Genomic DNA, 27,720 nt, shown 5'->3' with positions numbered 1-27,720 from the left:
GCCCCGGCCCCTCAGCCCCGCCCGCCTCGATTATAGCCGATGACTCAGGGCGGAGCTCTGCGTCCAACCCCGGGCCGCGGCCAACTTCTCTGGACTGAACCAGAAGTTTCTAGCCGGCCAGTTGCTACCTCCCTTTATCGCCTCCTTCCCCTCTGGCACCGAGGAGGCTATTTCCAGACACTTCCACCCCTCTCTGGCCACGTCACCCCCGCCTTTAATTCATAAAGGTGCCCGGCGCCGGCTTCCCGGACACGTCGGCGGCGGAGAGGGGCCCACGGCGGCGGCCCCGCCAGAGACTCGGCGCCCGGAGCCCGCGCCCCACACCCGCGCCCCGGCGGGCGGACCCCGACCCAGCATGAGCGCCGCCACCCACTCGCCCATGATGCAGGTGGCGTCCGGCAACGGTGACCGCGACCCCCTGCCCCCCGGCTGGGAGATCAAGATCGACCCGCAGACCGGCTGGCCCTTCTTCGTGGACCACAACAGCCGCACCACGACGTGGAACGACCCGCGCGTGCCCTCCGAGGGCCCCAAGGTGAGCTGGGCCCGCGGCCCGCCCTGGTCGGCGGCGCCACCTCGACGGCAGGCGGCGGGGAGTGGGTTGGGCCGGGGGGACGCGAGGCGGCGGGGCCTGCGGTGGGCGAAGGCCCCTTCCGGGCGGACACCGGCTCCGCGCCCCGCCACACACTCCGGCTGCGCCCGGACAAGTCCCCGCTCCGGACCCGCCCTTTACAGGAGTCGGGGCGAAAGGAGGCCCCGCGATCCGGTGGCCCGGGAAGCGACCCCGCAGTGGCTCCGGTGCCGTCCACGGCTCGACTCAGGGCGGAGGGCCCCGTGTCCGGCGCTGGCCTCGCGCTCCCGGGCTCAGAGTGGGGCGGCCGGCCTGGTCAGCTCCGGAGGGTCCGGCCCGCCGCGTCCCCTGCTGCCGGCTCGGCCTCCGGTCCCGGGACCCGCGGCGCACCCCGCTGACCGCGGACTCGAGGGGGACACTCGCAAGCTTGGATGGTGGTTTTTGGGGGGAATTTTACCGCTCAAGCTCTCCAACTTGGTTGAGGGGTATCTTGACTGCTGTCCCATCTTAGGCACCCAATGACTCAGGAGGCTGGTGTCAAAACATTCATATATATGTGCGCGCGCGCGCGCGCGTGTGTGTGTGTGTGTGTGTGTGTATTTTAAATTAAAATTGTATTATTGTTTGAAAGTGCTTTCAATACAAATGTATCCTAGTATGACTTGTAAAATATAAAAGAGGGTGCACTTCTCCCCAGCAGTTTCTAAACTAGAGATCTGAGACTTACAGTTGGCCACTGCCTTACCACATTGCTTCACACTGGAGAGAAAAAGAATGATACGTGTATATTTATAATGGCATTCGCTTCCTGCCTTGTTATGGTATTAAAATACTTAGGATTTGTTACCAGTACACAAATAACTGAGTAATGATACTCTTGGGAATACAGCACAAGTATGTCTCATTTACATGTATGCAATGATATATACTTCTTAATCCCCAAGAGCATGAAATTTGAAAACGTAAATTTGGAATGAGTCTGTTCATTTTCAAAAATCATAGTTATACTATTCATTCAATTTTATATAAATTTGAGCTTTCAAAATAAAAAGTTTTTAAAAATAAATATGTTATACTTAAAGCGTAATTGTTACTACCGTCTGGGCAAGATAAAAGCAGCAAAGAGCTGGTAAATTATTTTGAAGATTTAAAAACTCACCAAATTAAAAACACTTTGTAACCCATTATTTTAGAAGAGAGACCTGTATTATTTCCCTTCATTTTAATGCACGTTTTGTTTTAACAATATTGATGAAACTCCGGTGCCCAACAGTGAGACGGTGTACAGGCAGCAGTTTACATTTACGAGAGATTACTTGTATATTTATTCTTGAAAATTAATACAAGAGGCTGTAATTCGCTGGGGTGGGCACAGTTGCATATACCTTTTTGTGTGTCTGTTCAATCCATTTTTGGGTGGAATACCTGATTATCTTTGTGCCCTCCTGGCCACCAAGTTACTGGGTCACTGACCTCTGTGCTGTGGTTGCTTGGATTTTGATGATGGGACGTGATCAACTCAAGGAAAGAGTTCTCTTTACCAAGTGAATGACTTGAGACTTGTCAGCATGGCACCAAAACTTAAGGAGAAAACTAACATTCAGCCCATTAGCTGTTTGTGCTTCGTGGTTTTCAATCCTGTGCTTTGATGCACACAATATCTGGTTGCACTTGTGTGAATTACACCTTGCTGGAGACTAAATGTAGTGGAGAATCCTAGAATATCATTTTGTATTTGGAATGGGCTTCTCAATGCGTAATGAGAAAAAGGCCCTTGCATAAAACAAAGGGTGATTTTGGAGGAGCTGAGCTGAGGCCCGTGTAAGCATCATCATCTTCAAGAGGAAATGCTGTCAATCAGTAAAAAGCTGTTCATTGCGCATGAGGAGCTCGAGACGACCTCTCTTTTGGGGGAGGACTCGGCTTCAGGATGTTTAAAATTTAACCACGTTAGTAAGAAAATGGAAAGAAAAGACTAGACCTTTGTATTTAGTCTTCTACTGCCATCTTGCAGTTGATCCTCTGCCTTCTCCTGAAGTGGTTAGGACAACTCCCTGTTTTCACAGAGGGGCAGAGCGAAAGCAAGTGTCTTCTGTCATTGTTGAAGCAGGATGGCTGCCAGCAAAGATGTTGTGCTTCATGCAGTCCCATTCTAAGCAGCTGGGCCTCCCCACCTGCAGTCTTCCTGGAGTTTGATTTTCTGCACACTTGGGCTTCCCACTAATTTGGCAAGTTCATACCAGTACAGGCCCCTTTCTGGCAGAGGTTGGCATTCAGTGCTGGTGCAGCCACTCCTCCAGGCTCCTCCCTGAATAAACAGAACAGAGGTTGGATATTCTGGAATGCTGTTCCCGCCAGGCCTCCTTGGGATGAGAGGGCGACTTTTCTCCCTCATGGAGCGGGGCCGCTCTAGCTCTATGGATCTTGTGGGTTACCAGCCTGGCAGTCTCCAGGGACTGTTAAGAACACAGATTCTGGCCGGGCGCGGTGCCTCAAGCCTGTAATCCCAGCACTTTGGGAGGCCGAGACGGGCGGATCACGAGGTCAGGAGATCGAGACCATCCTGGCTAACACGGTGAAACCCTGTCTCTACTTAAAAAATACCAAAAATTAGCCGGGCGAGCGAGGTGGCGGGCGCCTGTAGTCCCAGCTACTCTGGGAGGCTGAGGCGAGAGAATGGCGTAAACCCGGGAGGCGGAGCTTGCAGTGAGCTGAGATCCGGCCACTGCACTCCAGCCTGGGCGACAGAGCGAGGCTCTGTCTCAAAAAAAAAAAAAAAAAAAAAAAAAACACAGATTGAGGCTGTGTCTCATCGCCTCCCTGCTCCCAACCCCATGTTCAAATCTGAATTGCTCAGTGTAGGACCCAGAAAACTATTCAGTCCAAAAAACTTTTTTGGTGGTTCTGGTTCTGCTGCACTGGCAGTGGGAGCCACGGATGGCCAGTGATCCCATTTTGGGGAGGACGAGCTGCGGCTTAGTGCCTCCTGAATATCTAACCTGCAGAGCATTTTCCTGAGCCTCCATTTTCCTTCTTGGGGAAACTCCCTGGGTACCCAGGCTTCTGGAGGTGTGAATATGGGGGTGACATGGGAAGAGAGCAGAGACAGCACGGTGCAAAATCTGGCAGGGTGGCTGGCAGTGCGAGAGTGGGGAGGTGGTCCAGAGACCCTCCCAGACCCCAGGAAGAAGCAAGCCAGAGCCTTTTCTTTCTGTCTTGCCCACCTGGCAGAATCTCACCATAATCATTTAACAGATTATACTCAGGCACTGTGAGAGGAAGGTAGAAATATCCTTTCAGATAACACTGGAAATGTTTCAAGTTATGATTGAAATAGAGAGACCCATTATTCTGCTTAAAGTTCAGCAGAGCCTCCTGAATTTTCTTAAAGATGAGATCGTTTTACTCTTTCCAGATCGAGTGCAAGCTGTTATGCCTCTTAGCAGAGGCAGAGCACAATCAGGAAGTGAGTGGCCATTCTCTCCTTCGTATTTCCAGCAAGTTGCAGTTATGTCTGAGCAAGTTCCTGTGCAACTGCATGGAAGTGATTTGCTGGGGAGCAGATGAAGAGCATGGCCAGTGCCTTGGAGCCCAGCTCACCCAGGACTTTCATTTTCCCCTCTAAAGAACAGCCTGTGTTGTTCACATGAGAACCGACTGCACCTCCGAGAACATCATTTGTCCCGTTTTGTAGGGTAGATTTGCCCTTTATGAGGGTGGAGCCTGTACACAGTACCTGTGGCAGCTTTGACTTCAGCCAGGGCTGGGAAGGCTTAACTGTTGGATGCTATCAGGGCTGCTTGTGAGTCAGAAAGCTTCATACCACCCATGAGGCTTGCTTAGTCCTGTCCTCGTTTCTGGAATGACACACAGTCATCTTATATAAACCACTCTATGTGTTTATTACTTTCTATTGACATTTAAAAATGATGTTCTGATGTTTATCATCCAAAGTAGAAAACCATTCATCATCCAGACCTACTCTTTCTCCTTTAAGTTTTGCTGTTTTAATATTGCTCTTAAATGTTTAAGAGAGCTTACGTAAGAAACTGAAGACAAAGGCCTTGCTTATTAGGATCTTTGAGATCCTCTGGCACTGACGAACATGAGTGAGCCCCGTGTCACACTTGACAGTGTTCTTCTCCAGCCCCTCCCGGGCTCCCTTTTGTTGTGAATCAGGTACGCACCCCTGATCTGCTTCTGCCTCAGAGCATAGACTCAGCTGGCCTTCTTGGTTTTTGTTTTTTGTTTTTGTTTTTGTTTTTTCTGAGACAGAGTCACACTCTGTCTCCTAGGCTGGAGTGCAGTGGTGTGATCTTGGCTCATTGCAACCTCCTCTTCCTGGGTTCAAGTGATTCTCCTGCCTCAGCCTCCCAGGTACCTGGGATTATAGGTGAGCGCCACCATGCCCATCAGCCGGCTTTCTGAGGCAGGCTCCAGAGCCCCTCGTTTTGCAGGTGCAGGATTCATCTGTATGCATCATGTGGCACATGTGATACCATGTGAGGTATCTGGTGTTACTAAGTTGTCACGTATTTCGATGAATATATCTTTGGGACCTTGGCTGCTTTTTAGGAAGCCAGGCAGCTTACAAAAGCTTAGGAGGAACTTGGGGAGAGAGGAATGAATGTAGTATTTTTCTGTCTGTCAACACACTTACATATATGTGCCAGATATGAGTGGATGCTTTTGGTAGCCTTATCTCTAAATCCTCACCAGCTCTCTGAAGGAGAAACTATGAAGTGTCTTACGCATGGAACAGCAGACTTGGAGAGGCAGTGTGCCTGGCCTGTGATAAACAGAAAGACTTCTGTGGCTTTACCCCCCGCCTGGGTTCCTGAAGGAGTGACAGACAGACTTGCCTTTAGTAGGCCTGGCTGCTTTATACTCCCCAGGCACAGCTTGAGATGATCAACAGCCTTGAGTCCGTCTTTGTACAGTTAATCAGGAATGTTGACCTGTTTCTTGAACCTGGGTCTGGATTTAGGAGATGGGCCCGACTCTTTACTCACTCCTTCACCCCATCTGAAATTCACTGGGTGCCCACAGTGTGCGAGTCACAGTGTTAAATGCCATATAGAGGAAAAGTCTACCCACTTTGAGGCCGTTCTCCACAGAACATGTCCTGCCTCTCCCTGGTCCGAAGCAGGCTGTCTCTCCTCTGGACCCCATATTATTATTATTATTATTATTATTATTTTTTTTTTTTTTTTGAGACGGAGTCTCGCTCTGTCACCCGGGCTGGAGTGCAGTGGCCGGATCTCAGCTCACTGCAAACTCCGCCTCCGGGGTTTACGCCATTCTCCTGCCTCAGCCTCCCGAATAGCTGGGACTACAGGCGCCCGCTACCTCGCCCGGCTAGTTTTTTGTATTTTTTAGTAGAGACGGGGTTTCACCGTGTTAGCCAGGATGGTCTCGATCTCCTGACCTCGTGATCCGCCCGTCTCGGCCTCCCAAAGTGCTGGGATTACAGGCTTGAGCCACCGCGCCCGGCCGACCCCATATTATTTTAATTTGAATATTTTTTCCTAAGCTCTGCACTTTCTTGCTTTGCCTTGGGGTCACACCCCGTTAAGAGTTCTGGGGCAGAGTCTGTGTGTTTCATCTCTGCCTCTTGATACCTGGCAGGGTCCACAGGCTCAGAAAAGATCTCAAGAGTGATTGCGGAGAAGGGTAGAACACGGGCCTGCCTGGAGCGCGAAGGCAGTTACAGAAGAGCTGCTCGGAAAGGGTGCAAGTGTGTCCTGGGAAGCCTCCCATTGGTTCCTAAGAACTGCAGAGTTGTCCTGGGCTCCTGAAGGTCCCCAGAGGCCTGCTCCTTTTTGTCACTTTGTGAATGGCCTTCTCTGCACAGAGGACTTCAGTATTGATTCCCTAAGTTCATCCTTACAGGTCTGGAGAAGATCTTTTTTGTTTCTCCCAATGACACAGCATCTTCCAGCAGGGCTGGAGAGGCTGGTAGCTGGCAGCAGCCAGACCGCGCTTCCATAGCTCCACAGAGAGCAGCCCCTGGCACTGTGAAAGGAGTCTCTTAAAATTTTTTTTCCTGTGGCTGGCAGTAAGATCAGACACAGCATACGTGAAGCTTCTTATTCACTGTCAATTCAGAAAAGCCTAGAATCGCAGAGTGCCGGCTCCGTGCGTCAGGAGCCTGTAAACAGCTTAGTCGTCCAAGAGCTCCCAGCACAGGGCTATGCCCTAGTGAACTGGGGAGACTTTTTACGGAAAATTCCTTAGCATTCTATTGGAGAACAAACGTTTCTCGTTTTAAAGTATCTTCCTCAGTGTTTATTAAAGTAGAATTATATATTTTTTTAGTTATTTAAAAAAATTCTTCCTTGACATTGAATGAATGAATAAATGAATGGATGGTTTAAAAATCCACACAGTGGGAGAATGGGAGGCGCCTCCATGTGCAGAAGAAAAGCCAGCCGCTTCGCTGGCCCACCCTTTCAGGGTCAGTTCAGACCCCCAGCATCCCAGTGGGGTTCGCACTCCTTCCTGGGTTGGACGGGGTCTTCCCCGGTTCTCCATGCCGGGCGTCCCTGCCTTCTTGGGGCTGTGGTGACTCAGAATTAAGCTGAGTGCTCTCACTCTCGTGTGCCCTGCCTGGCTGGCCCGATGACTCAGCATGGAGTGCTGGCTCCCTGACCCAGAGTACACTTGAACTGAATGTTCCAGGTCTGAGCCTCAGCCCAGTGTGGCTGGGCGAAATGGAAGCCTTTCTCTCCTGCTGCATTTTACCCCAGGAAGGTGAAGGTTTTGGAGACGTTAGTGACACATGGATATTATCACAGTATACAGCTGTGACAGGAGTAGCAGAAAGATTAGCATCTACCTGGCCCTACCATCAGACAAACCTGAGTTCTAGAGATCTTAGGCAAAGCATTTACCCTCCCTGAGCCTCAATCTCCCCTTCTGTGAAGTGGGCATAGCAATGCTCTTGGGAGAATCAAGGAAGATGGTGCATGGGAGGTGAACTCCCCAAAACCTGAAGTGATGCATGCGTGGAACCCCCGGAAACATTTGCAGCCTGCTCTGTGGAGTAGAAGTGTGTTTGTGGATAGATGTGTGACCTCTCCACACAGTAGACTGACCTGGCTGTCTGTGGGCCTCTCAGCTCTCAGGCCAGGGGTCTTGTTTCTTAGAAGCAAGGCCCCCTCTTACCCCTTTGTATGGAGTGCAGCTGACTCACCCCACTAGTGTCCAAGTGGCCCTCGGAGCCCTCCCTGGGGCTTCCCGTGCCCCTTGTGAGTGGAGGATGTAGAAGAACAGTAACAGATGAAGCTGTGGGGCCTTCCGGAGCCTTGACCCGGTTGCCAGCCCCCGTCCCATGCGTCCGTAGATGCATCTCCCCATCCTCTGCCCGAGCCAGCCTGGGGCCTTGTTTCCTGCACTGTGCTGTGGAGAGCGCTGGCTTTACTCCGCCTCAGCTCCTCAAGGGGAGGGTCTCCCTCAGCCGTGTCTGTGCAGCCCCAAAGTACCAGGCAGGAGCTAGGAGCGCAGACTGTGAGGGGAGACGTCAGCCCACCTTACTGAGGGGCCGATTACCTGCATAGCTGTTCTGGACCCAGCTCTCAGGGGTGTAAATGTCACCGCAGACGGAAGGAATGAGGAGTTTTCCAAGTGCCACCACCCTCTTCTGGGGGGTGTGGCTGCTGTGGGCCAAATGCTTGAGAAGCCACTGCAGGTGGGAGCAGAGCCCCGCCGGGACTCAAGAGTCTCACCGTCCATCAGAGAGGGTCCCCTTGCCTGCATGGCAGCTGATGAACTGAGGATGTTTTTCTTTTGGAAATTGTATTTTGTACAGAATACACGTCTGCTGATGTCCTGTACGCTGATACCTAACAGACACTTGTAGGTCTTGTCTGGAGGATGGACTTGCCAGGTGGCTGACCATTACATGTAGCATGGAAATGGAGCAGATGATGAGAGAGGCCCTCTTCCTTGGCTCTGTCTAAATTCAGGGTTTGCTTCCTGAGATGGAAATTTGAGGTACTTTCCGTCTGTGATTTGTGACTTTGGATTGATTAAAGCAGGTGGCTCTGCTCTTTTTTTTTTTTTTCCCCTAAAGAAGAGGTAGGCAGTTTCTAACATGCCCTGAAGCTAAATTTTGTGTGACCTTGGGCCGCATTCCAGTTCCTACCTCTGCCACATGGAACCCGTGAGGCAGGCTGCAGGGCTGGGGCTGCGGGGAGCCTGGATGCTGACTTGAGTGCCCCCAGCAGGGGAAATACCAGCAGCTGTGGATGGTGCCTGGCCTAGGGATGACTGACGTGTGCCCTGGTGAGGGGCCATCGAGGATGTTGAGGAGATGCCAGCAGATGTTCTGCTCCCAGGCGGACCCTTCTGTGCCCCAGCCTGGCCTGGCTTCTCTCCCTAGGCCTCAGGGAGGTGTGTCAAGGAGCCACCGTCAGTGCACTTGGGTGCCCTGCTCAGTCAGGAGTTGGTCTGCAGAGCACACCTCTTCCCCAGAGCAGCAGCCAGGCCTGCTGGAGAGGCGGGCAGTTTAGGGCTCAGGTCCCTAGAGTTGTCTTTGGCTCTTTGCTTCCAGGTTGTGAAACTTTAGGTATAGTCTTCAGCAGAGAAAGTGACATCCTTGCTAATTAGTCCTCTTCAGACTCTCAGATAAAAGGGCTTCTAATTCTGACCGTCTTACTACCAACTTGGTGAGACAGACTAAAAAATTAGGCTTTGTTGAACTGGGTGCGGTGGCTCACACCTGTAATCCCAGCACTTTGGGAGGCCGAGGCAGGCAGATCACTTGAGCCCGGGAGTTCAGAGCAGCCTGGGCCGCATAGCGAGACCTTGTCTCTAAAATAAATAAATAAATAAATATATTTTTTAAGAAAGAATTAGGCTTTTTAAACAGTAAGCCCAACCAGCTAGTGCTGAAGAAAAGCTGAGTCCATCAATTACTATTTGTGGAATAAAGAAACGCAATTGTGGCTGGGCACGGTGGCTCACGCCTGTAATCCCAGCACTTTGGGAGGCTGAAGCAGGAAGATCCCTTGAGATCAGGAGTTCGAGACCATCCCAGCCAACATGGTGAAACCCCATCTCTACTAAAAATACAAAATTAGCTGGGCGTGGTGGCCCATGCCTGTAATCTCAGCTACTCAGGAGGCTGAGGCAGGAGAATCGCTTGAACCTGGGAGGCAGAGGTTGTGGTGAGCCGAGATCATGCCATTGCACTCCAGTCTGGGCAACAAGAGCGAATCTTCGTCTCAAAAACAAAAATTAGCTGGGCATGGTGGCAAGTGCCTGTAATCCCAGCTACTTGGGAGGCTGAGGCATGAGAATTGCTTGAACTTGGGAGGCGGAGGTTGCAGTGAGCTGAGATCGTGCCATTGCACTCCAGCCTGGGTGACAGAGTGAGACTCAGTCTCCAAAAAAAAAAAAGAAAGAAAGAAAGAAAAAGAAACCCAATTGTTTAGGGCACAGAGCAGCTCAGAGTTTACAAAGACTTGTACCTTATTTCACTTAACTCTTGCAAAAACCCCTGGGAAATGTGGGGATCTTTGCAGCTGGGGAAACAGTAGCAAGGAGTTCTGTCCATGGTCACACAGCTGGTAAGCATCAAGGAGGGACTGGAACCCAGGGTGGCAACTTGAAGACCCAGGCTCATGCTGGTTCATTCCTGTTTATTTGGACACAGCTGCAAAGAGAAGCAATGTTGGTTTCATCTTCTAAAAAAAAGTTTTCCCCATTGAAATCACATAGGAACAGTCATCTGTTTATCCCAGGATAAAATGTGTATATATTTTAGTAACAGGCATATTAGATAAAGCCTCCAGTAGCCTGTGACTTGTGATCATTTATAGCGTATGTGGTTGGCACAGACCTCTTGTCTTACCAGGAGTCTCTGGACAAAGCCTAACTCCTCAGGTGTGCAGTAAGTGGAATGTAGACTTAGTTTATTACTCATAGTTTTCCCTGAGTCTGTTATGTGCCCAAAACAGTGCTGGGGAGTGGGAGAGACCCTATATTACAATCCAGTGGGGACTGAAGGGATTTTGACTTTGGCTGTAGGGATGTGAATGGCTGTTTATTGTTTATTTCAGTATCAAATGGGCAGTAATACTTAATTCATTCATGCATCCCATCATAGCAAGCAGAGAACTTCGGCAGGGTGCTAAAGCTCGACTCCATTTGCACTTTGTTTTTTATTTTGGTCGTTGTTTTAGTTCAGAGCCTCACTCTCTTGCCTAGGCTGGAGTACAATGGCATGATCCGTGGAATAAGCACGATCTCGGCTCACTGCAACCTCTGCCTCGTGGGTTCAAGCGATTCTCCTGCCTCATCCTCCCAAGTACCTGGGATTACAGGCGCCCACCACTATGCCTGGCTACTTTTTTTTGAATTTTAGTAGAGACAGGGTTTCACCATGTTGACCAAACTGGTCTCAAACTCCTGACCCCAAAACTGGTCTTGAACTCCTGACCTCAGGTGATCCGCCCACCTCGGCCTCCCAAAGTCCTGGGATTACAGGCGTGAGCTACCACACCCAGCTCCAGTTACACTTTGAAAGAAAGTGTTTTGTTTGTTTCCTGCCTGACTGAGGCGAGCCAGGCCACTTAATTTTGATCCAGGCCTTACCCATATGGGGAGTTCCAGGATTCCTGTGTTCTTCCATCTTTTTTCTTTATTTTAGAAGTTTTGAAGTGTTCACCTGACCCACGTGAAGGCTCTTCTGGCCTGAAAACCCAGTTAATACAATCTATGTCCTACTTAATACTCCAGACCTGCCAAGCCAGAAGTGCTATCAGACAGCCCTAAGAGTTGCCTTTGTTACTGTTTCTCCTAATTCAGACCAGAGTGATAGAAGCTGTGGTTTGTAGATGTGGAACCCACTTTTTAAAGAGCACTGTACTATGGAGCCAAGATTGGGGCTCACAGAAGGTGCCCATTTTCAGGGTTCAGTGGCCACTCAGTGTACGGGGAGTCAGTTGTGGGTGGGTCAAGGTGGATTCTCCTCCGCGGCTCTTTCGTGAACCTGCGTGTGCCCGGCGTGCACCTGGCTAGGCAAGACACCATGCAGGTGCCCAGGGGCTGTCGCTCCCACCCCGCTTTTAGGGCACAGGGTTGGGGGTTAGCCGCCTCCTTCTTTTGTTTTTTGGGTTTTTGTTTTTGTTCTTTTTGAGACAGAGTCTCACTCTGTTGCCCAGGCTGGAGTGCAGTGGTGCAATCTTGGCTCATTGCAACCTCTCACCCCCAGGTTCCAAAGATTCTCGTGCATCAGCCTCCTGAGCAGCTGGGATTACCGGCATGCGCCACCACGGCCAGCTAATTTTTGTATTTTTAGTAGAGATGGGGTTTTGCCATTTTGGACAGGCTGATCTCAAACTCCTGGGACTGGATCTGACCTCAGGTGATCCACCCACCTCGGCCTCCGAAAGTCCTGGGATTACAGACGTGAACCACTGTACCTGGGTGGGCCCTCCTCTTCATCTGGGACATGAAACTTTGGGGTGCTCCGAGTTCCGGCAATTCTGACATGATTTGAGTGTAGTTAGGAGTAGTCAGTTTTCGATTTCTGTGACATTAACTTTTCCTTGTTTGGGAGCTTTGTATAGCTGTTGAGAGCTTGAAGGAACTTTGGAAATGAGGCCACACAGAGTATCAGAGCTGAAAGGAACTTTGGATCATCGTTTTTCTTGGTGCGGACCTTCAGGCTTCCTCACACACCTACGGAATCAGACCTACTTGGATTGGCTTAGAGTCTGTAATTTTTGCATTTCCTGGATGCTTCGATACCCCAAGCGCTGGAGAGCCCCTGCTTTCTAGAACATTTTTGGGCCTCCCCTTCATTTTGCAGCTGAGAAAACTGAGGTTCACAGAGGGCATGTGAGCCACTTCCATAACACATGTATTTAGGGGCAGAGCCAGCATTAGGACCAAGTGCAGCCTCTTCCCAGGTCTCCTGCTGTTCCCTCGGCGCCCATGTTGCTTCTAAAAACCAGTAGTGCAGTTTAGACCTGCTCTTAGGCAAACGAGCCCAACAGCTCACCAAAGCTCAGAACCTGACCTCGGGCTTTCTCTAATCATAGTATCTTGTATATAATAGGGCACATTTTGGCTCTTCTGGGGTCATTTTTTCCTGCTCTCTATCTTGGCCATGTCGTGGAGTTGTTTGGTGCCCTGAGACTTGCCTCAGATTTTTAATGCAGTGCACAAACAAGGGGCAGAATTAACCAATTCATTTTATAAATTAATATAATGAGATAAGCAATGAGAGTCAGGACTGAGCCCCTGGGCTCTTCTTTCCTAATTGGATTTTGTATAATATGTATTCCTGATGTCTTTAGCCAGAGATAAGGATAATGAGCTCTGAGCTGCAGGCGGGCCCTGACGAGGTGGCCATGAGGATCAGCAGTCATCTGCTTGGTCACCGTGGTTGCATCCCAGTCCCTGTCCCGTGATCACACAGAGCTGTCCCCCCAACTCTGAGGAGGCAGATTCCGAGCTCCCGCTTGCATCAGGAAGGGGCACGTAGTGAGCCTTATCTGAGAGATGCTGGTGTAACCAAGAGCCATTATCTGGATGTGCTTGAACTTGAAAACACTTAGTAGATTGAAGAGACATGTTTTAGTGAGATTCTAGGAGAATTGTAAATATTACACATTTTTTTCTTTTGATTCTTCTATTTACAAAATATCTCTCTTTGCTAGATTGTGTTGAAAACACTGTAGAAGAGAGAAAGGTCAATTTAACTCTTCCAGGCGGTGTTTTTTGTTTTTCGTTTTTGTTTTTGTTTTTTTTTTTTGGCAGAGTTTCGCTCTTGTAGCCCAGGCTAGAGTGCAGTGGTGTGATCTCAGCTCACTGCAACCTCCGCCTCCCGGGTTCAAGTGATTCTCCTGCCTCAGTCTCCTGAGTAACTGGGATTACAGGCACCCGCCACCCCACCCAGCTAATTTTTTTTTTTTTTTTTTTGTGACGGAGGCTCCCTCTGTCGCCCAGGCTGGAGTACAGTGGTGCGATTTCGGCTCACTGCAAGCTCCGCCTCCTGGGTTCACGCCATTCTCCTGCCTCAGCCTAGACTACAGGCGCCCGCCACCACACCCAGCTAATTTTTTTTTTTTTTTTTTTTTTGAGACGGAGTCTCGCTCTGTCGCCCGGGCTGGAGTGCAGTGGCCGGATCTCAGCTCACTGCAAGCTCCGCCTCCCGGGTTCACGCCATTCTCCTGCCTCAGCCTCCCGAGTAGCTGGGACTACAGGCGCCCGCCACCTCGCCCGGCTAGTTTTTTGTATTTTTTTAGTAGAGACGGGGTTTCACAGTGTTAGCCAGGATGGTCTCGATCTCCTGACCTCGTGATCCGCCCGTCTCGGCCTCCCAAAGTGCTGGGATTACAGGCTTGAGCCACTGCACCCGGCCGCTAATTTTTTTTTGTATTTTCAGTAAAGACGGGGTTTCACCGTGTTAGCCGGGATGGTCTCAGTCTCCTGACCTCGTGATCCATCCGCCTCAACCTCCCAAAGTGCTGGGATTACAGGCGTGAGTCACCATGCCCAGCCTAACTTTTGTATTTTTTTTTTTAGTGATGACGGGGTTTCACCGTGTTGGCCAGGCTGATCTCGAACTCCTGACCTCAGGTAATCCCCCTGCCTCAGCCTCCGAAAGTGCTGAGATGACAGGTGTGAGCCACCATGCCTGGCCCAGGCAGTGTTTTTTTTTTTTTTTTTTTTTTTTTTTTTGAGACGGAGTCTCGCTCTGTCGCCCAGGCTGGAGTGCAGTGGCGCGATCTCGGCTCACTGCAAGCTCCGCCTCCCGGGTTTACGCCATTCTCCTGCCTCAGCCTCCCAAGTAGCTGGGACTACAGGCGCCCGCCACCTCGCCCGGCTAGGTTTTTGTATTTTTTAGTAGAGACGGGGTTTCACCGTGTAGACCAGGATGGTCTCGATCTCCTGACCTCGTGATCCACCCGTCTCGGCCTCCCAAAGTGCTGGGATTACAGGCTTGAGCCACCGCGCCCGGCCCAGGCAGTGTTTTTTACTTAGTAAAAACGGAAGCATTTGCTGTTGTGACCCTAATGATGGTGGATGGGAACATTAGAATGTGGATCAGCATTCCTGGCACAGACCTCATTACGGCTGGGAGTTTCATTTTTGGTTGAAATTATTCATTCACGTAGAAGTGTTTAATTGCCTATTTTGTGAAATTCATGTGTTTTTTATTTAAAGCAATTTTTTTTTTTTTTTTTTGACAAAACCCCACGAGAGTGGAAGGGAGCCTGGAATGTCTTTTAGATGCAGTGCTCACAGGGAGACACATGGTTTTTTATTAAATGGCATAAATGGGCCATTAATTCACCTGGACCCGGGAGTACAGACCTCGGGACTGTTGGAGAAGCAGCCAGGCCGCCCTTGCCTGTCCTGACCTTCTCTGCTTTCCAGCTGTGCCAGCAGGCTTGGCCTGTTCAGTGGCCCTCACATGCAGTGGAGGTCCCCTTCCCCCCATGTGCCCCTCATCTTTCTGGATGCCCTTTCCCCGCAAGGCCCTCTGCCCTGCTTTGCGCTCACCTCCTCACTCTCCTCCCTGACGTCCCTCCTCACTTCCCAGCATGTCCTGGCTTCTTTCCAGTCTCTCTGTCTTGCCGAGGCATATCCTGCGATGGTTGGAACACTCAGAAGGGTGGACCTCAGCCCCTACTTCCAGCCTGGCCCCTGGGTCTCCAGCCTGATCTCCCTCAGCTTAGCACTGACCGCTAAGCCTGCCCCTTGCCACTGCTTCCCACCGCTGTTCTGACACCACTGCCGCTGCCTGCAGTGACCACGTTCCTTCCCCGTGGACTAAGCCATGTCTCTGGAAAGGTTGAATATTGGCTTCCAGCAAGCAGTCTCTGCTGTCAGCACCTTGTGTGCAGACATAGAGTTGTTTTTCCTTCCTCCTCTCTCTCCTGTCTTCTTCCCCTTTTCTTTCAATGGAGGTGCCAGATGTGCTCAGCAAGATGTACGAGGTGCTCAGCTCATGGCTGAGTGGTTCAGGGCCTTCTGGATCCAGGGGCTTCCCCCAGGAGGCACTGCATCTCCTCAAGGGAGTCTTGGGTCTGGAAGACCCTGGAAGGGTCTGGCTACAAGGGGTTGGGATTAGCAGCACTCCCAGTTAAAACCAGAGAGTGTGGGTGGGATGTGGTGGAGTGGGCAGTGTGGGGGTTTGATGGAGTTTTACATAGTTATACACGCATTTACCACCACCCAGAAAAAGAGAATATTCCCATCACCTCGGAAAGCTCTTTCGAGACCCTTCCCAGCCACTACCATCTCCTCCAGAGGTGACCACCATTCTGGTTTCTAGCACCATTGATTCACTTTGTACTTCACTTTTACTTTTTCTTTTTTTCTTTTTGAGACAGTCTTGCTCTGTTGCCCAGGCTGGAGTGCAGTGGCACAATCTCAACTCACTGCAACCTCTGCCTCCGGGGTTCAAGCGATTCTTCTGCCTCAGCCTCCTGAATAGCAGGGACTACAGGCGCCCGCCACCATGCCCAGCTAATCTTTGTATTTTTAGTAGAGATGGGGTTTCGCCGTGTTGGTTAGGCTGGTCTCAAACTCCTGACCTCAGGTGATCTGCCTGCTTTGGCCTCCCAAGGTGCTGGGATTATAGGCTTGAGCCACCGCGCCTGGCCCTATCCTTCACTTTTGATTCCTTTGACACTTTGGAGTCTGAAGAGCATAATTTTGCGCCTGTTTAGGGAGAAACTCACATTTATTGCCAGTCTTCCGGGCATTCCTCTTGATGTGACCTTATAAAACCTCACCACATTTCCCAGGCAGGTGTTGGCTAGCTCCATTTTCTAGAAAAGGAAGTGAAGGCTTACAGAGGTAAGAGAATTAGCCAAGCTCATAGAACTGTTAGGAATAGAGGTACGAATCACACTTAGACCCCATCTAGGGCAGCGTCTACCCTGGAAGAGCCCGTGCCTTTCCCCAGCCCTCAGGGCCTCCGTGCTTTCCAAGTCATTCTGCTGCTTGTCTGTTTCCTGCCTCCTCAGCCCATCTTCTAAGCGCCTGTTGGCAGGGAGTGCGCCTTGCTGGTTTGATAACCCCGTAGGACTGCTCAGCAGGTGGCAGGATGTTCGCCCAGGAGCAGGAGGCGGATGAGGGTTTGCTCGCTGCTGGGCCCTGCTGTGTGGAGTGTGCAGATGGTTGAGGCTTTTGTGCATGGCTGGGAAGAAACGATGAGCCCCTGGGCAGCCAGCAAAAATGACACTGCAGGACGAATGCAGGCCCCGGTTTCGGCTGGAAGGAGGAGGACCTCAGTGAGTGGACACAGTGCCCACAGGCGTGTTATGACTCAACGCTGAGTAGCAGAGGGTTTCTTCAGTGCCTCTTGCTGGCTCCCGGTCAGGGCCACCTCACGGCAGGAATTCAGCTCTGAATGTGAGGCCTGGACCTGCTCCTGCTCTTGGGTGACCTGAGAGTTAAGCAGGCTAATGTAATGCCGCCGCCCTGAGCACGTGGCTGTTCTAATCTGAGAATGCCTGTCTGCCCATGTCCCCAAGGACACAGTGACACCCATGCCTTTCCTGTGTACTGGAGGCCCTCCAAGGGCAGGGTCTCAGTAGGAGGGAGGCAGTTGATGGGCCTGAAAGGGCCAAACCAGGGTCAGCCACCTGGTGCCCACGCCTGCACACAAATAGAAACATCACAGAATGAATGGTCTGTTCACTCAAAGTGCAGAGCAGCCCTCAGTATCTGTCCTTAACTTTTGATTGATTTTGTAGCAGTAGAGATTGTCCCCTAAAAGCTCGTAGATTCTTAGCCTTTGGCATTTGTTTGCTGTGCAGAGAGCTGCCTCTGTCAGGAAAGATCACTCCCCTTCTTAAGAGTTGCCCTACACAGATATATGCAAGTGACATGTATCAGTAGCTCCCCTCCTGGGAAAGGACCCTCAGCGCTCGGGGACTGTTAGGACTTCTGTTGCGCAGCCCCAGCTTGCTGAGAGATGGCATTGCCCAGTGAGTGACTGGCCAGCCTTGTTGTCTGAAATAAGATCTTTCCTGCGGTACATCTGGAACTTGGCCATCTCAAGGGTCTGAAAATAGCCAGGCCACTGAAGGGAGAACTTCAAGAGAGGGCGTAAGAGAAGGACTCCAACTGCTCCTTGCCCAAACAGGCTCTGTTGTGTTGAAGAAAAAGTTCTTCAGTGATACTTGTTAAAACACAGTCATGAGGATTTATTCAGGGCCATCAAGATAGGCACAGGGACCACGGCAGTGGGGTCTTGCAGTCGAGGGGAGAGACTGGGTGCACCTTCAAGTACAGCACAGGCGAGTGGGAATTTATAGTCAGGGAGCAGTGTGGGGGTCAGTGGATGGAACATTAGAAGAGGAAGCATCAGGGCTAAGGGCGTTTCTGGCTACGCTGACCAAACAGGATTCTTGCTGAAGACAGGCCAGGGTGATTAGACAGCACCTGGGGATGATGGAGGCTGAGGAAGCTGATCAGATAGTGAGGCTGGGGAGGGGACTTCTGGCTAAACTGTCTTAGCAGTGTCTTTTGCTAAAACTTGGCTTTACGGCCGGGCGCGGTGGCTCAAGCCTGTAATCCCAGCACTTTGGGAGGCCGAGACGGGCGGATCACGAGGTCAGGAGATCGAGACCATCCTGGCTAACACGGTGAAACCCCGTCTCTACTAAAAAAAAAATACAAAACTAGCCGGGCGAGATGGCGGGCGCCTGTAGTCCCAGCTACTCGGGAGGCTGAGGCGAGAGAATGGCGTAAACCCGGGAGGCGGAGCTTGCAGTGAGCTGAGATTTGGCCACTGCACTCCAGCCTGGGCGACAGAGCGAGACTCCGTCTCAAAAAAAAAAAAAAAAAAAAACTTGGCTTTACAAGGAAGTGCACAGATGGGCCTAGGAGATGCTTCAGAAGCCTCAGGTTTGGCCAAGCAGAGAATCTTTGTCAGTTGGCATCGTTAGGCGGCACAGTTAACCCTGGGTGCTCCTCTCCCCCTGCGCTGCCTCTGTGTCCCTGTCCTTCCCCTTCCTGCAAATTGTTCTAACAGTACTCCTGAGGAGGCAGCCCTCACTCCCCAGCCCACTTCTCTGTAAAGATTCCCAAACTGTGTCCTGTGTTTGGGCCCAGTACAAGCTCTGTGTTGCTGGGAAACGTGAGGGCCTTTTTAGAAACAGAGATGCTTGCTGTAATGTAGAGGTTGGAGCTGACCCCTGCTCCTGGAGCTTACCTTCTGATCCGGGTCTCTGAAAATGCGGGCGTGGGCGGCTCTCCTACACCCACTGCTACCCTTGTTCACCCAGAAAAGAAACCTGTCTTACCAGTTTGGGGAATTGGAACCTTTCCTGTGCTTCACAGATACTTTTGGCTTTCTCCTGATGCCCCTAGTTCGTAAACTGTTGGCCAGAGAGCAGGCTCTAGAGGGGTAGAGGGTTTGGAGGCTGCGGGGGCTGGGAGCTGGCTGACGCTGTGAGGCCCAAGTCACTCGGGAAGATCACAGTGCCAAGTGCCACACTGTTTCCTCCGCCAGGAGGGTTCACTTCCCAGTTTCTAACGAGCCTGTGTTTCTCCACTTTTTATTTCAGGAGACTCCATCCTCTGCCAATGGCCCTTCCCGGGAGGGCTCTAGACTGCCGCCTGCTAGGGAAGGCCACCCTGTGTATCCCCAGCTCCGACCAGGCTACATTCCCATTCCCGTGCTCCATGAAGGCGCTGAGAACCGGCAGGCGCACCCTTTCCATGCCTATCCCCAGCCTGGGATGCAGCGATTCCGAACTGAGGCGGCACCAGTGGCTCCTCAGAGGTCCCAGTCACCTCTGCGGGGTATGCCGGAAACCACTCAGCCAGATAAACAGTGTGGACAGGTGGCAGCAGTGGCGGCAGCCCAGCCCCCAGCCTCTCACGGACCTGAGGTAAGGAGAGGCCAGGCTCACGGGCCTGCTGGGGAGTGAGCGCTGTGCTTCCCAGGCCGGGCCCAGTCCCCGAGGACACTGCCCTGGGCCAGGCACCTGTTCACATGCAGGGCATCTAGGCCTGGCCTGCAGCATCAGAGGTCACCCAGCAAAGACAGGGTGATAGCCCCATGTCATCCCGCAGCATCTCATAGGGCTGTTCTTCAGTGGGGCAGGGCAGGAGTCACATGGCTTCTTTTTGTAGTTAAGGAACAGCTCAGAAGGGCACACTACAGCCTGCCTGCTCCAGATGCACGCAGGTGGAGGGAGCAGAGCTGGGACCGGAAGCCTGGCCTGCCTTCTGGCTCCTCATTTCCGTGCTCCTCATTCACACTGGGCTTTCTATTTAGAAACGCAGAGATAGCTGTGTACTCTTTTGTTCAGTTCAATGCTTATGGATAAATCTTAACCACTTGTGGAGCTATATTGATAGGAAAATGAGACCCCATGCCTGTCCTCACTGTGCACCACAGTTTAAAAAGAAAGAAGGAGTCAGCAAGGCAACTGCTTTAAGACAGCATTTTAATCCTAAAGCCAAACATCTCAGGAATATGTCAATGGATTCTGTGCATTAATAGCTAAAAAATATTTAATCTGGTTCTTAGCTGAGATTTGAGGCATTCCTAGTAGGATTCCTGAGCAGTAAGCCCTCTCATTTTCCTGTCTGTAGATCATCCCGTTGTGTGTCAGCATTGTTCCTGGGCACAAACTCCCATGTCCTATCTGCACCCAGAGTCACACTTGCCTCTCAGCTCTGTCTGAATCTGTTCAGCTTCACACCTGCTTGAGAGTGAAAAGTTACAGTTAATGGGGAATACCAGAGGCTTTTTTCTCTTCTTAAAGAGGTAGTACCTGGCTGAGGCAGGTGGATTACTTGAGGCCAGAAATTTGAGACTAGCCTGGCCAACATGGTGAAACCTCGTCTCTACAAAATATGCAAAAATGAGCCAGGCGGGGTAGCACATTCCTGTAATCCCAGCTACTCAGGAGGTTGAGGCAGAGAATTGCTTGAACCCAGGAGGCAGAGGTTGCAGTGAGCTGAGATCGCACCACTGCCCTCCAGCCTAGGTGATAGAGCGAGATTGTCTCAGAAAAACAAAAACAACAACAACAAAAGAAGTAATACCTATATTTATAATGGTTTTGCTGCAAGAAATCAAAGTGACACGTAAATCTGAGACATCTTCGCAAATTTAAGCTAATAAGGCACTTAGAAGGGGAAATGCTCTTAATTTCGAGGTGAATAGAAGGTGGCCCAGCAGGGAAAGGGACTTGAGCTGCCTTGGGCCACACGGGATGCTTGCAGCTCCCAGTTGCTCAGCCGAGTTCTCTGTAGATGGGCAGAGAAAGGGTAGTGGGGACAACACATCCCCTGTATGAGCACTTCCTGTGTGCTGGCCCAGGGCTGAGGCACATGCCCAGGTGACTGACGTCATCTTCAGAGCAGCCCGGTGAGGGAGGGGGGCGCTCTTCCTATATTTTGTTTTTTTGTTTGTTTGTTTGTTTTTGTTTTGAGACAGAGTCTCGCTCTGTTGCCCAGGCTGGAGTGCAGTGGCGCAATCTCGACTCACTGCAAATTCCGTCTCCCGGGTTCAGCCATTCTCCTGCCTCAGCCTCCCAAATAGCTGGGATGACAGCCGTGCACCACCACCCCCGGCTAATTGTTTGTATTTTTAGTAGAGATGGGGTTTCACCGTGTTAGCCGGGATGGTCTTTATCTCCTGACCTTGTGATCCACCCACCTCGGCCTCCCAAAGTGCTGGGATTACAGGCATGAGCCACTGCGCCCGGCCCACTCTTCCTATATTTTGAATGAAGCTTAGAAAATGATTGAATTACTAGGAATTTGAACATAGGCCCCTTGACTCCAAAGCCTTCAGTCTTTGTTTTGTGTGTGTGGTTTTTTTTTGAAATGGAGTCTCTCTGTCGCCCAGACTGGAGTGCAGTGGTGCAATCTCAGCTCACTGCAACCTCTGCCTCCTGCCTCAACTTCCTGAGTAGCTGGGACTACAGGCGCCCACCACCACGCCCGGCTAATTTTTGTATTTTTAGTAGAGATGGGGTTTCACCATGTTGACCAGGCTGGTCTTGAACTCCTGACCTCAGGTTGTCTGCTCACCTAGGCCTCCCAAAGTGCTGGGATTACAGGCGCGAGCCACTGCGCCCAGCCCCAAAGCTCCCAGTCTTAACCCCACGTTTTGAAAATTGAAAATTACAGATAGAAGGTCTTACGATATGGATTGCCCTGAGGAGGTGCACAGCAGAAGGCATGGTCAGGATGCCACGGCAGGGGGTTCATTCGTGGGGTCATGCCCTCTACTCTGTGTCTCTTGCAGCGGTCCCAGTCTCCAGCTGCCTCCGACTGCTCATCCTCATCCTCCTCGGCTAGCCTGCCTTCCTCCGGCAGGAGCAGCCTGGGCAGTCACCAGCTCCCGCGGGGGTACATCTCCATTCCGGTGATACACGAGCAGAACGTGACCCGGCCAGCAGCCCAGCCCTCCTTCCACCAAGCCCAGAAGACGCACTACCCAGCGCAGCAGGGGGAGTACCAGACCCACCAGCCTGTGTACCACAAGATCCAGGGGGATGACTGGGAGCCCCGGCCCCTGCGGGCGGCTTCCCCATTCAGGTCACCTGTCCAGAGTGCATCGAGCCGGGAGGGCTCACCAGCCAGGAGCAGCACGCCACTCCACTCCCCCTCGCCCATCCGTGTGCACACCGTGGTCGACAGGCCTCAGGTACGGGAAGTTAGGCGTCAGCAGACTGGTTATGGTGGTATGTCTCCAGGGCTGCAGGAGCTCTGTGGGTGCCCTGGGTTCCCCCTTTATCCCTGCCTATTTAACATGTGTGTACCTGGAGGGAAGTGAGATTTGAGAAACTGCTAGGTATTAACAGAAATTCAGGACAATTGCTCAGGCCCTCTGCACTCTGCAGCTTTTGCTGGGCTGATCATTGTGCGTTGCGGCTGACTTAGGGCAGAAGAAACAGCTTGGAAGAACTTACATACCTGGGACCAGGTTCCTTAGTGCCCACCACACCCTTTCAGGGCTCTTCACACCCCCATCCACACTGCAGCCACAGCCTCATCTTGGGTGTAGGCAGCGCGTCACCTTCCGCTCAGTTACCCACTCCAGTCTGCAGGCCCATCCTGCTTATTCCCGCACCTGTGCTGCTGTCCATGCTGAACCCGCTCCCTGAAATGCCTGCACAGTACAGGTTCGCTCCGTCCTCCAAGGGATGAGCCAGTCTTGTCTCCTCCATGAAGCCTACTCATCCTTCTCATCTCATGACGCCTCATATGAGTCCCTTAATGAGAGACTTCCAGCTTGTGTGAGTTCAACATGTGATTATTCTGGGTATTTCAGAGGTGTTCATTTTATCTCTTCAGCTTAGGGCTGAGCCTGACCACAGGGCCCATGTCTTAACCCCCCTCCTCCCTTTGTAATCAGGTACCATGTGGTCTGGCTGAGGCATCAGCCAGCTATGGTGGATTGGAAGCCGTGCTGGCCTGGGGAAGGTTGTAGGCAGGGGTCTGATTATCTTCCAGTGGAGACACGAGGTGCAGGTTCCTGGAAGAGGATGTCATTTAGTGTGAGCAGCTTGCAGCTTAGCAGCAGAACAGTCAGCAGCCCTGGGCCCCCTGTGGCTGCAACTCCAGCAGCTGAATGCTACAGTTTTTAAAGAGGAAAGCCCCTTGTGAACAAACATGGGTTATTCTTTTACTACAAATGGTCACACTGGCCAGGGCACTGGAATAGAGCACCCTCCTCTTAACATTTTTTTTTGTTTGGAAATAATTTCAACCTGATAGAAGAGTTGTGTGAATCATCCAGAGTGCCACATACACTTCACCCAGTTCACTGTTTGTCAGCATGTCTGCATTCGCCTTGCCACTTCTCTCTCTCACATTAGTGATGTGTTTTAACTGTTTGAAAATTATTTGCAGACATAATGTCCCTTTTCCCCTGAATAGCAAATATTTTCCTAAGAGGAAAACATTCTGGTTCATAACCATGGCAGACTTACAAGATTCGGGAAATTTAACATTCTTATAACATTATTATCCAGTACACAGCCCATTTTCTAATCTTTTTTATAGCAGTTTGTCCCCACTTCCAGGACGTCTTCCAGGATTGAAACAAGGATCATGAGCACTGCATTTAGATGCAACTTCTCTTTAGTCTTCCCCTCAGTCTGGGACAGTTCCTCGGCCTTTCTTGACTTTCATGGCCTTGATGTTTTTGAAGAGCACAGGCCGTGGAACACCCTCTCTAAAGTGTTTCTAAAGTCACTTCTTTTTTTTTTTTTTTTGAGGCGGAGTCTCGCTCTGTCGCCCAGGCTGGAGTGCAGTGGCCGGATCTCAGCTCACTGCAAGCTCCGCCTCCCGGGTTCAGGCCATTCTCCTGCCTCAGCCTCCCTAAAGTCACTTCTTACACAGCCGTCTCGTTGTCAGAACCTAGGAGGGGTGGTTGGGTTGTGAGTGGTAAGGGCCACAGCTGAGGATGTCTGGACTGGCGAAAGAGATTTAATGGAAAAGGAGGTTGCTGGAGTGTAGACAGCTACGTCTCACACTAGATCCATACTTGGATTCAGCAATCCTAGGAGGGGCCCATTTGTAGAGAGAGGGATAGTTTATCTAAATCATTCCCATGTATTTCTCATAATCAGTGAAACAATATCTCATCCTGTTTTTACCCCCATTAACCATGTTTGTGGTAACCTCCCTTTTAGAGCTGATGCAAAGTTCCCTTTCGGGAGGCTTTCCAGGATTTCACCTCACTGAACATTATAGTGGAATTGAGTGTTGTAAACCGGGAATAGTTTAGAAATAATATAGTCTAGTTATTTCCCAGTTGATGAAATTAGGGTGAGATTTTGAAAGAGGTTTTAGATATTCACTTACATGAATAAGAGCCAAGATAAGGCCAAGCACAGTGGCTCACACCTGTAATCCTAGCACTTTGGGAGGCCGAGGTGGGTGCATCACTTAAGGTCAGGAGTTCAAGACCAGCCTGGCCAACATGGTGAAACCCCATCTCTACTAAAAAATACAAAAAAAAATTAGCCGGGCATGGTGGCAGGCGCCCGTAATCCCAGCTGCTTGAGAGGCTGGGGTGGGAGGATTGCTTGAACCCAGGAGGCAGAGGTTGCAGTGAACTGAGATCACACCACTGCACACTCCAGCCTGGGTGACAGAGCGAGGCTCCACCTCAAAAAAAAAAACCAAAAAGAGTCAATGTATTTTTGTTTTGAGCATAGCTCATTTAAAAATATATGGTTTACTTGGCATGGTGGCTCACACCTATAATCCTAGCACTTTGGGAGGCTGAGGTGGGCAGATTGCTTGAGCTCAGAAATTCAAGACCAGCTAGGCAGCATGGCGAAACCCTGTCTCTACAAAAAAAAAATACAAAAATTAGCCAGGCATGATGGTATGTGCCTGTAGTTCCAACTAATCACAAAGCTAAGGTGAGAGGATCACCTGAGGCCAGAAGGTTGAGGCTGTAGTGAGCTGTGATAACCCCACTGCACTCCAGCCTGGGCAACAGAGTGAGACCCCGTCCCCCTCAAAACTCTATATATCTGTATGACTGTAGTTTATAGTCACAGGAAAACCTGTGCAGCTAGAGGTTAGCACAGAGGTGCTGTGTCATTGCTGAATGTTAGGCTACAGCACAGCTATCCTGAAGCAAAATTGTTCTAGAGTTAACTATTTAGAGCATCTTGGCTAGTTCTAAAAAAATACATTGGTCTGGGCAGAAACTACTAGGCTGTCATGGTTTTAAAAAAAGAAGACCATATCTTTCCTAAAACAGGAGACGAGAAGATCACACTGTGAGCAGACTGTCTGCACAGCGTAAGGAAGGAGGACCAGAGGCAGCGACTCCAAGGCTGCATCACCTGAGGGCTGGAGTCACTCAGGAGTCTGCTCTGAGTCAGTCTAGTTCAGCAGTCAGCATGAGTTTTTGCTATTTCCTTCCCTTCTCTCCCTCCCTCCCTTCTTTCCTTCTTTCCTCCCTCCTTCCTTCCTCCCTCCCTCCCTCCCTCCCTCCCTCTTTTGAGACAGGATCTCGCTCTGTCACTCAGGCTGGAGTGCAATGACATAATCATGGCTCACTACAGCCTTGGATTCCTGGGCTCAAGCGATTCTTCCACCTCAGCCTCCTGAGTAGCTGGGACTACAGGTGCAAGCTCCCACACCTGGCTAAGTTTTAAAGATTTTGTGTAGGGTTGGGTTTCTTTTCATTGTCATAAGAATACCATCTACAGAGAAATTCAGTGAGGTAACAGACAAATAGCCCGGGGTGATCAATGGAAACCTGACTAATGGTTTAGTTACATACATGATTCATATCATGTTTTTATTTTGTAACAGCCATTGATTGACTTTGAAAATCTGTTATACTGGGATTACAGGCTTGAGCCACCGCGCCCGGCCTATACTATTAAACTTTTTTTAAAAGCCATTTTTCAGTTTTCTTTCTAATCTGTACTAGCTACAATTTCTGTGACTTTCAGTCAGTTATTAAAAATATCTTTTTGTGGCCGGGCGCGGTGGCTCACGCCTGTCATCCCAGCACTTTGGGAGGCCGAGACGGGCGGATCACGAGGTCAGGAGATCGAGACCATCCTGGCTAACACAGTGAAACCCCGTCTCTACTAAAAAATACAAAAAACTAGCCGGGCGAGGTGGCGGGCGCCTGTAGTCCCAGCTCCTCGGGAGGCTGAGGCAGGAGAATGGCGGGAACCCGGGAGGCGGAGCTTGCAGTGAGCTGCGATCCGGCCACTGCACTCCAGCCTGGGCGACAGAGCGAGACTCCGTCTCAAAAAATTAAAAAAAATTAAAAAAAAAAAAATCTTTTTGTGTCCTTTTTTCTTTTTCAGCAGCCCATGACCCATCGAGAATCTGCACCTGTTCCCCAGCCTGAAAACAAACCAGAAAGTAAGCCAGGCCCAGTTGGACCAGAACTCCCTCCTGGACACGTCCCAATTCAAGTGATCCGCAAAGAGGCGGATTCTAAACCTGTTTCCCAGAAGCTCCCACCTCCCTCTGAGAAGGTAGAGGTAAAAGTTCCCCCTGCTCCAGTTCCTTGTCCTTCTCCCAGCCCTGGCCCTTCTGCTGTCCCCTCTTCCCCCAAGAATGTGGCTGCAGAAGAGAGGGCAGCCCCCAGCACTGCCCCTGTAGAAGCTACACCTCCAAAGCCAGGAGAAGCTGAGGCTCCCCCAAAACACCCAGGAGTGCTGAAAGTGGAAGCCATCCTGGAGAAGGTGCAGGGGCTGGAGCAGGCTGTAGACAACTTTGAAGGCAAGAAGACTGACAAAAAGTACCTGATGATCGAAGAGTATTTGACCAAAGAGCTGCTGGCCCTGGATTCAGTGGACCCCGAGGGACGAGCCGATGTGCGTCAGGCCAGGAGAGACGGTGTCAGGAAGGTTCAGACCATCTTGGAAAAACTTGAACAGAAAGCCATTGATGTCCCAGGTCAAGTCCAGGTCTATGAACTCCAGCCCAGCAACCTTGAGGCCGATCAGCCACTGCAGGCAATCATGGAGATGGGTGCCGTGGCAGCAGACAAGGGCAAGAAAAATGCTGGAAATGGGGAAGATCCCCACACAGAAACCCAGCAGCCAGAAGCCACAGCAGCAGCAACTTCAAACCCCAGCAGCACGACAGACACCCCTGGTAACCCAACAGCACCGTAGCTTCTGCCCCGTAAAAATCAGACTCGGAACCGATGTGTGCTTTAGGGAATTTTAAGTTGCATGCATTTCAGAGACTTTAAGTCAGTTGGTTTTTATTATTAGCTGCTTGGTATGCAGTAACTTGGGTGGAGGCAAAACACTAATAAAAGGGCTAAAAAAGGAAAATGAAGCTTTTCTTCTATATTCTTACTCTGTACAAATAAAGAAGTTGCTTGTTGTTTCAGAAGTTTAACCCCGTTGCTTGTTATTCTGGAGCCCTGTCTACTCGGGCACCCTCCACCTGTTAGCTGGGGTTGTGCGCTGTCTTCTGTAGCTCTGGACTGAAGGGGTAGATGGGGAGTCAATTACCCATCACATAAATATGAAACACATTTATCAGAAATGTTGCCATTTTAATGAGATGATTTTCTTCATCTCATATTTAAATACCTAACTTTAGAAGAGAGTAAAATGTGCCAGAAGCCATAGGAATATCTGTATGTTGGATGATTTTAATGCTACATTTAAAAAAAGAAAATAAAGTAATATAACTGAAAA

The 27,720-nt window shown here is 50.7% G+C and overlaps 1 protein-coding gene and 1 long non-coding RNA gene across 3 annotated transcripts; one reads left to right on the top strand and one right to left on the bottom strand.

Annotated features, from left to right (window-relative positions):
• On the top strand, positions 1-27,720 carry BAG3 (BAG cochaperone 3). 2 transcript variants are annotated; one of them, XM_033181180.1, is made up of 4 exons: positions 1-535; positions 19,114-19,440; positions 21,816-22,217; positions 26,368-27,404. In XM_033181180.1, the coding sequence occupies exons 1-4, from the start codon at positions 356-358 to the stop codon at positions 27,181-27,183; spliced, it is 1,725 nt and encodes a 574-aa protein (XP_033037071.1). In that variant the 5' UTR covers positions 1-355; the 3' UTR covers positions 27,184-27,404. The 2 variants fall into 2 exon arrangements, with proteins under 2 accessions (XP_033037071.1, XP_033037062.1); XM_033181171.1 differs by having other exon boundaries at positions 56-535; positions 26,365-27,720.
• On the bottom strand, positions 19,984-21,820 carry LOC117065857. Its single transcript, XR_004430061.1, has 2 exons — positions 21,712-21,820; positions 19,984-20,259 (listed from the first exon to the last, which is right to left on the bottom strand). It is a non-coding gene; the product is annotated as an uncharacterized LOC117065857 (long non-coding RNA).

This window comes from Trachypithecus francoisi, unplaced genomic scaffold (assembly GCF_009764315.1).
Source record: "Trachypithecus francoisi isolate TF-2019V2 unplaced genomic scaffold, Tfra_2.0 Contig01579, whole genome shotgun sequence".
Taxonomy (NCBI): Eukaryota; Metazoa; Chordata; class Mammalia; order Primates; family Cercopithecidae; genus Trachypithecus; species Trachypithecus francoisi.
Note: the sequence above shows the minus strand (reverse complement) of the source record. Positions and strands in the feature narration are given on the sequence as shown.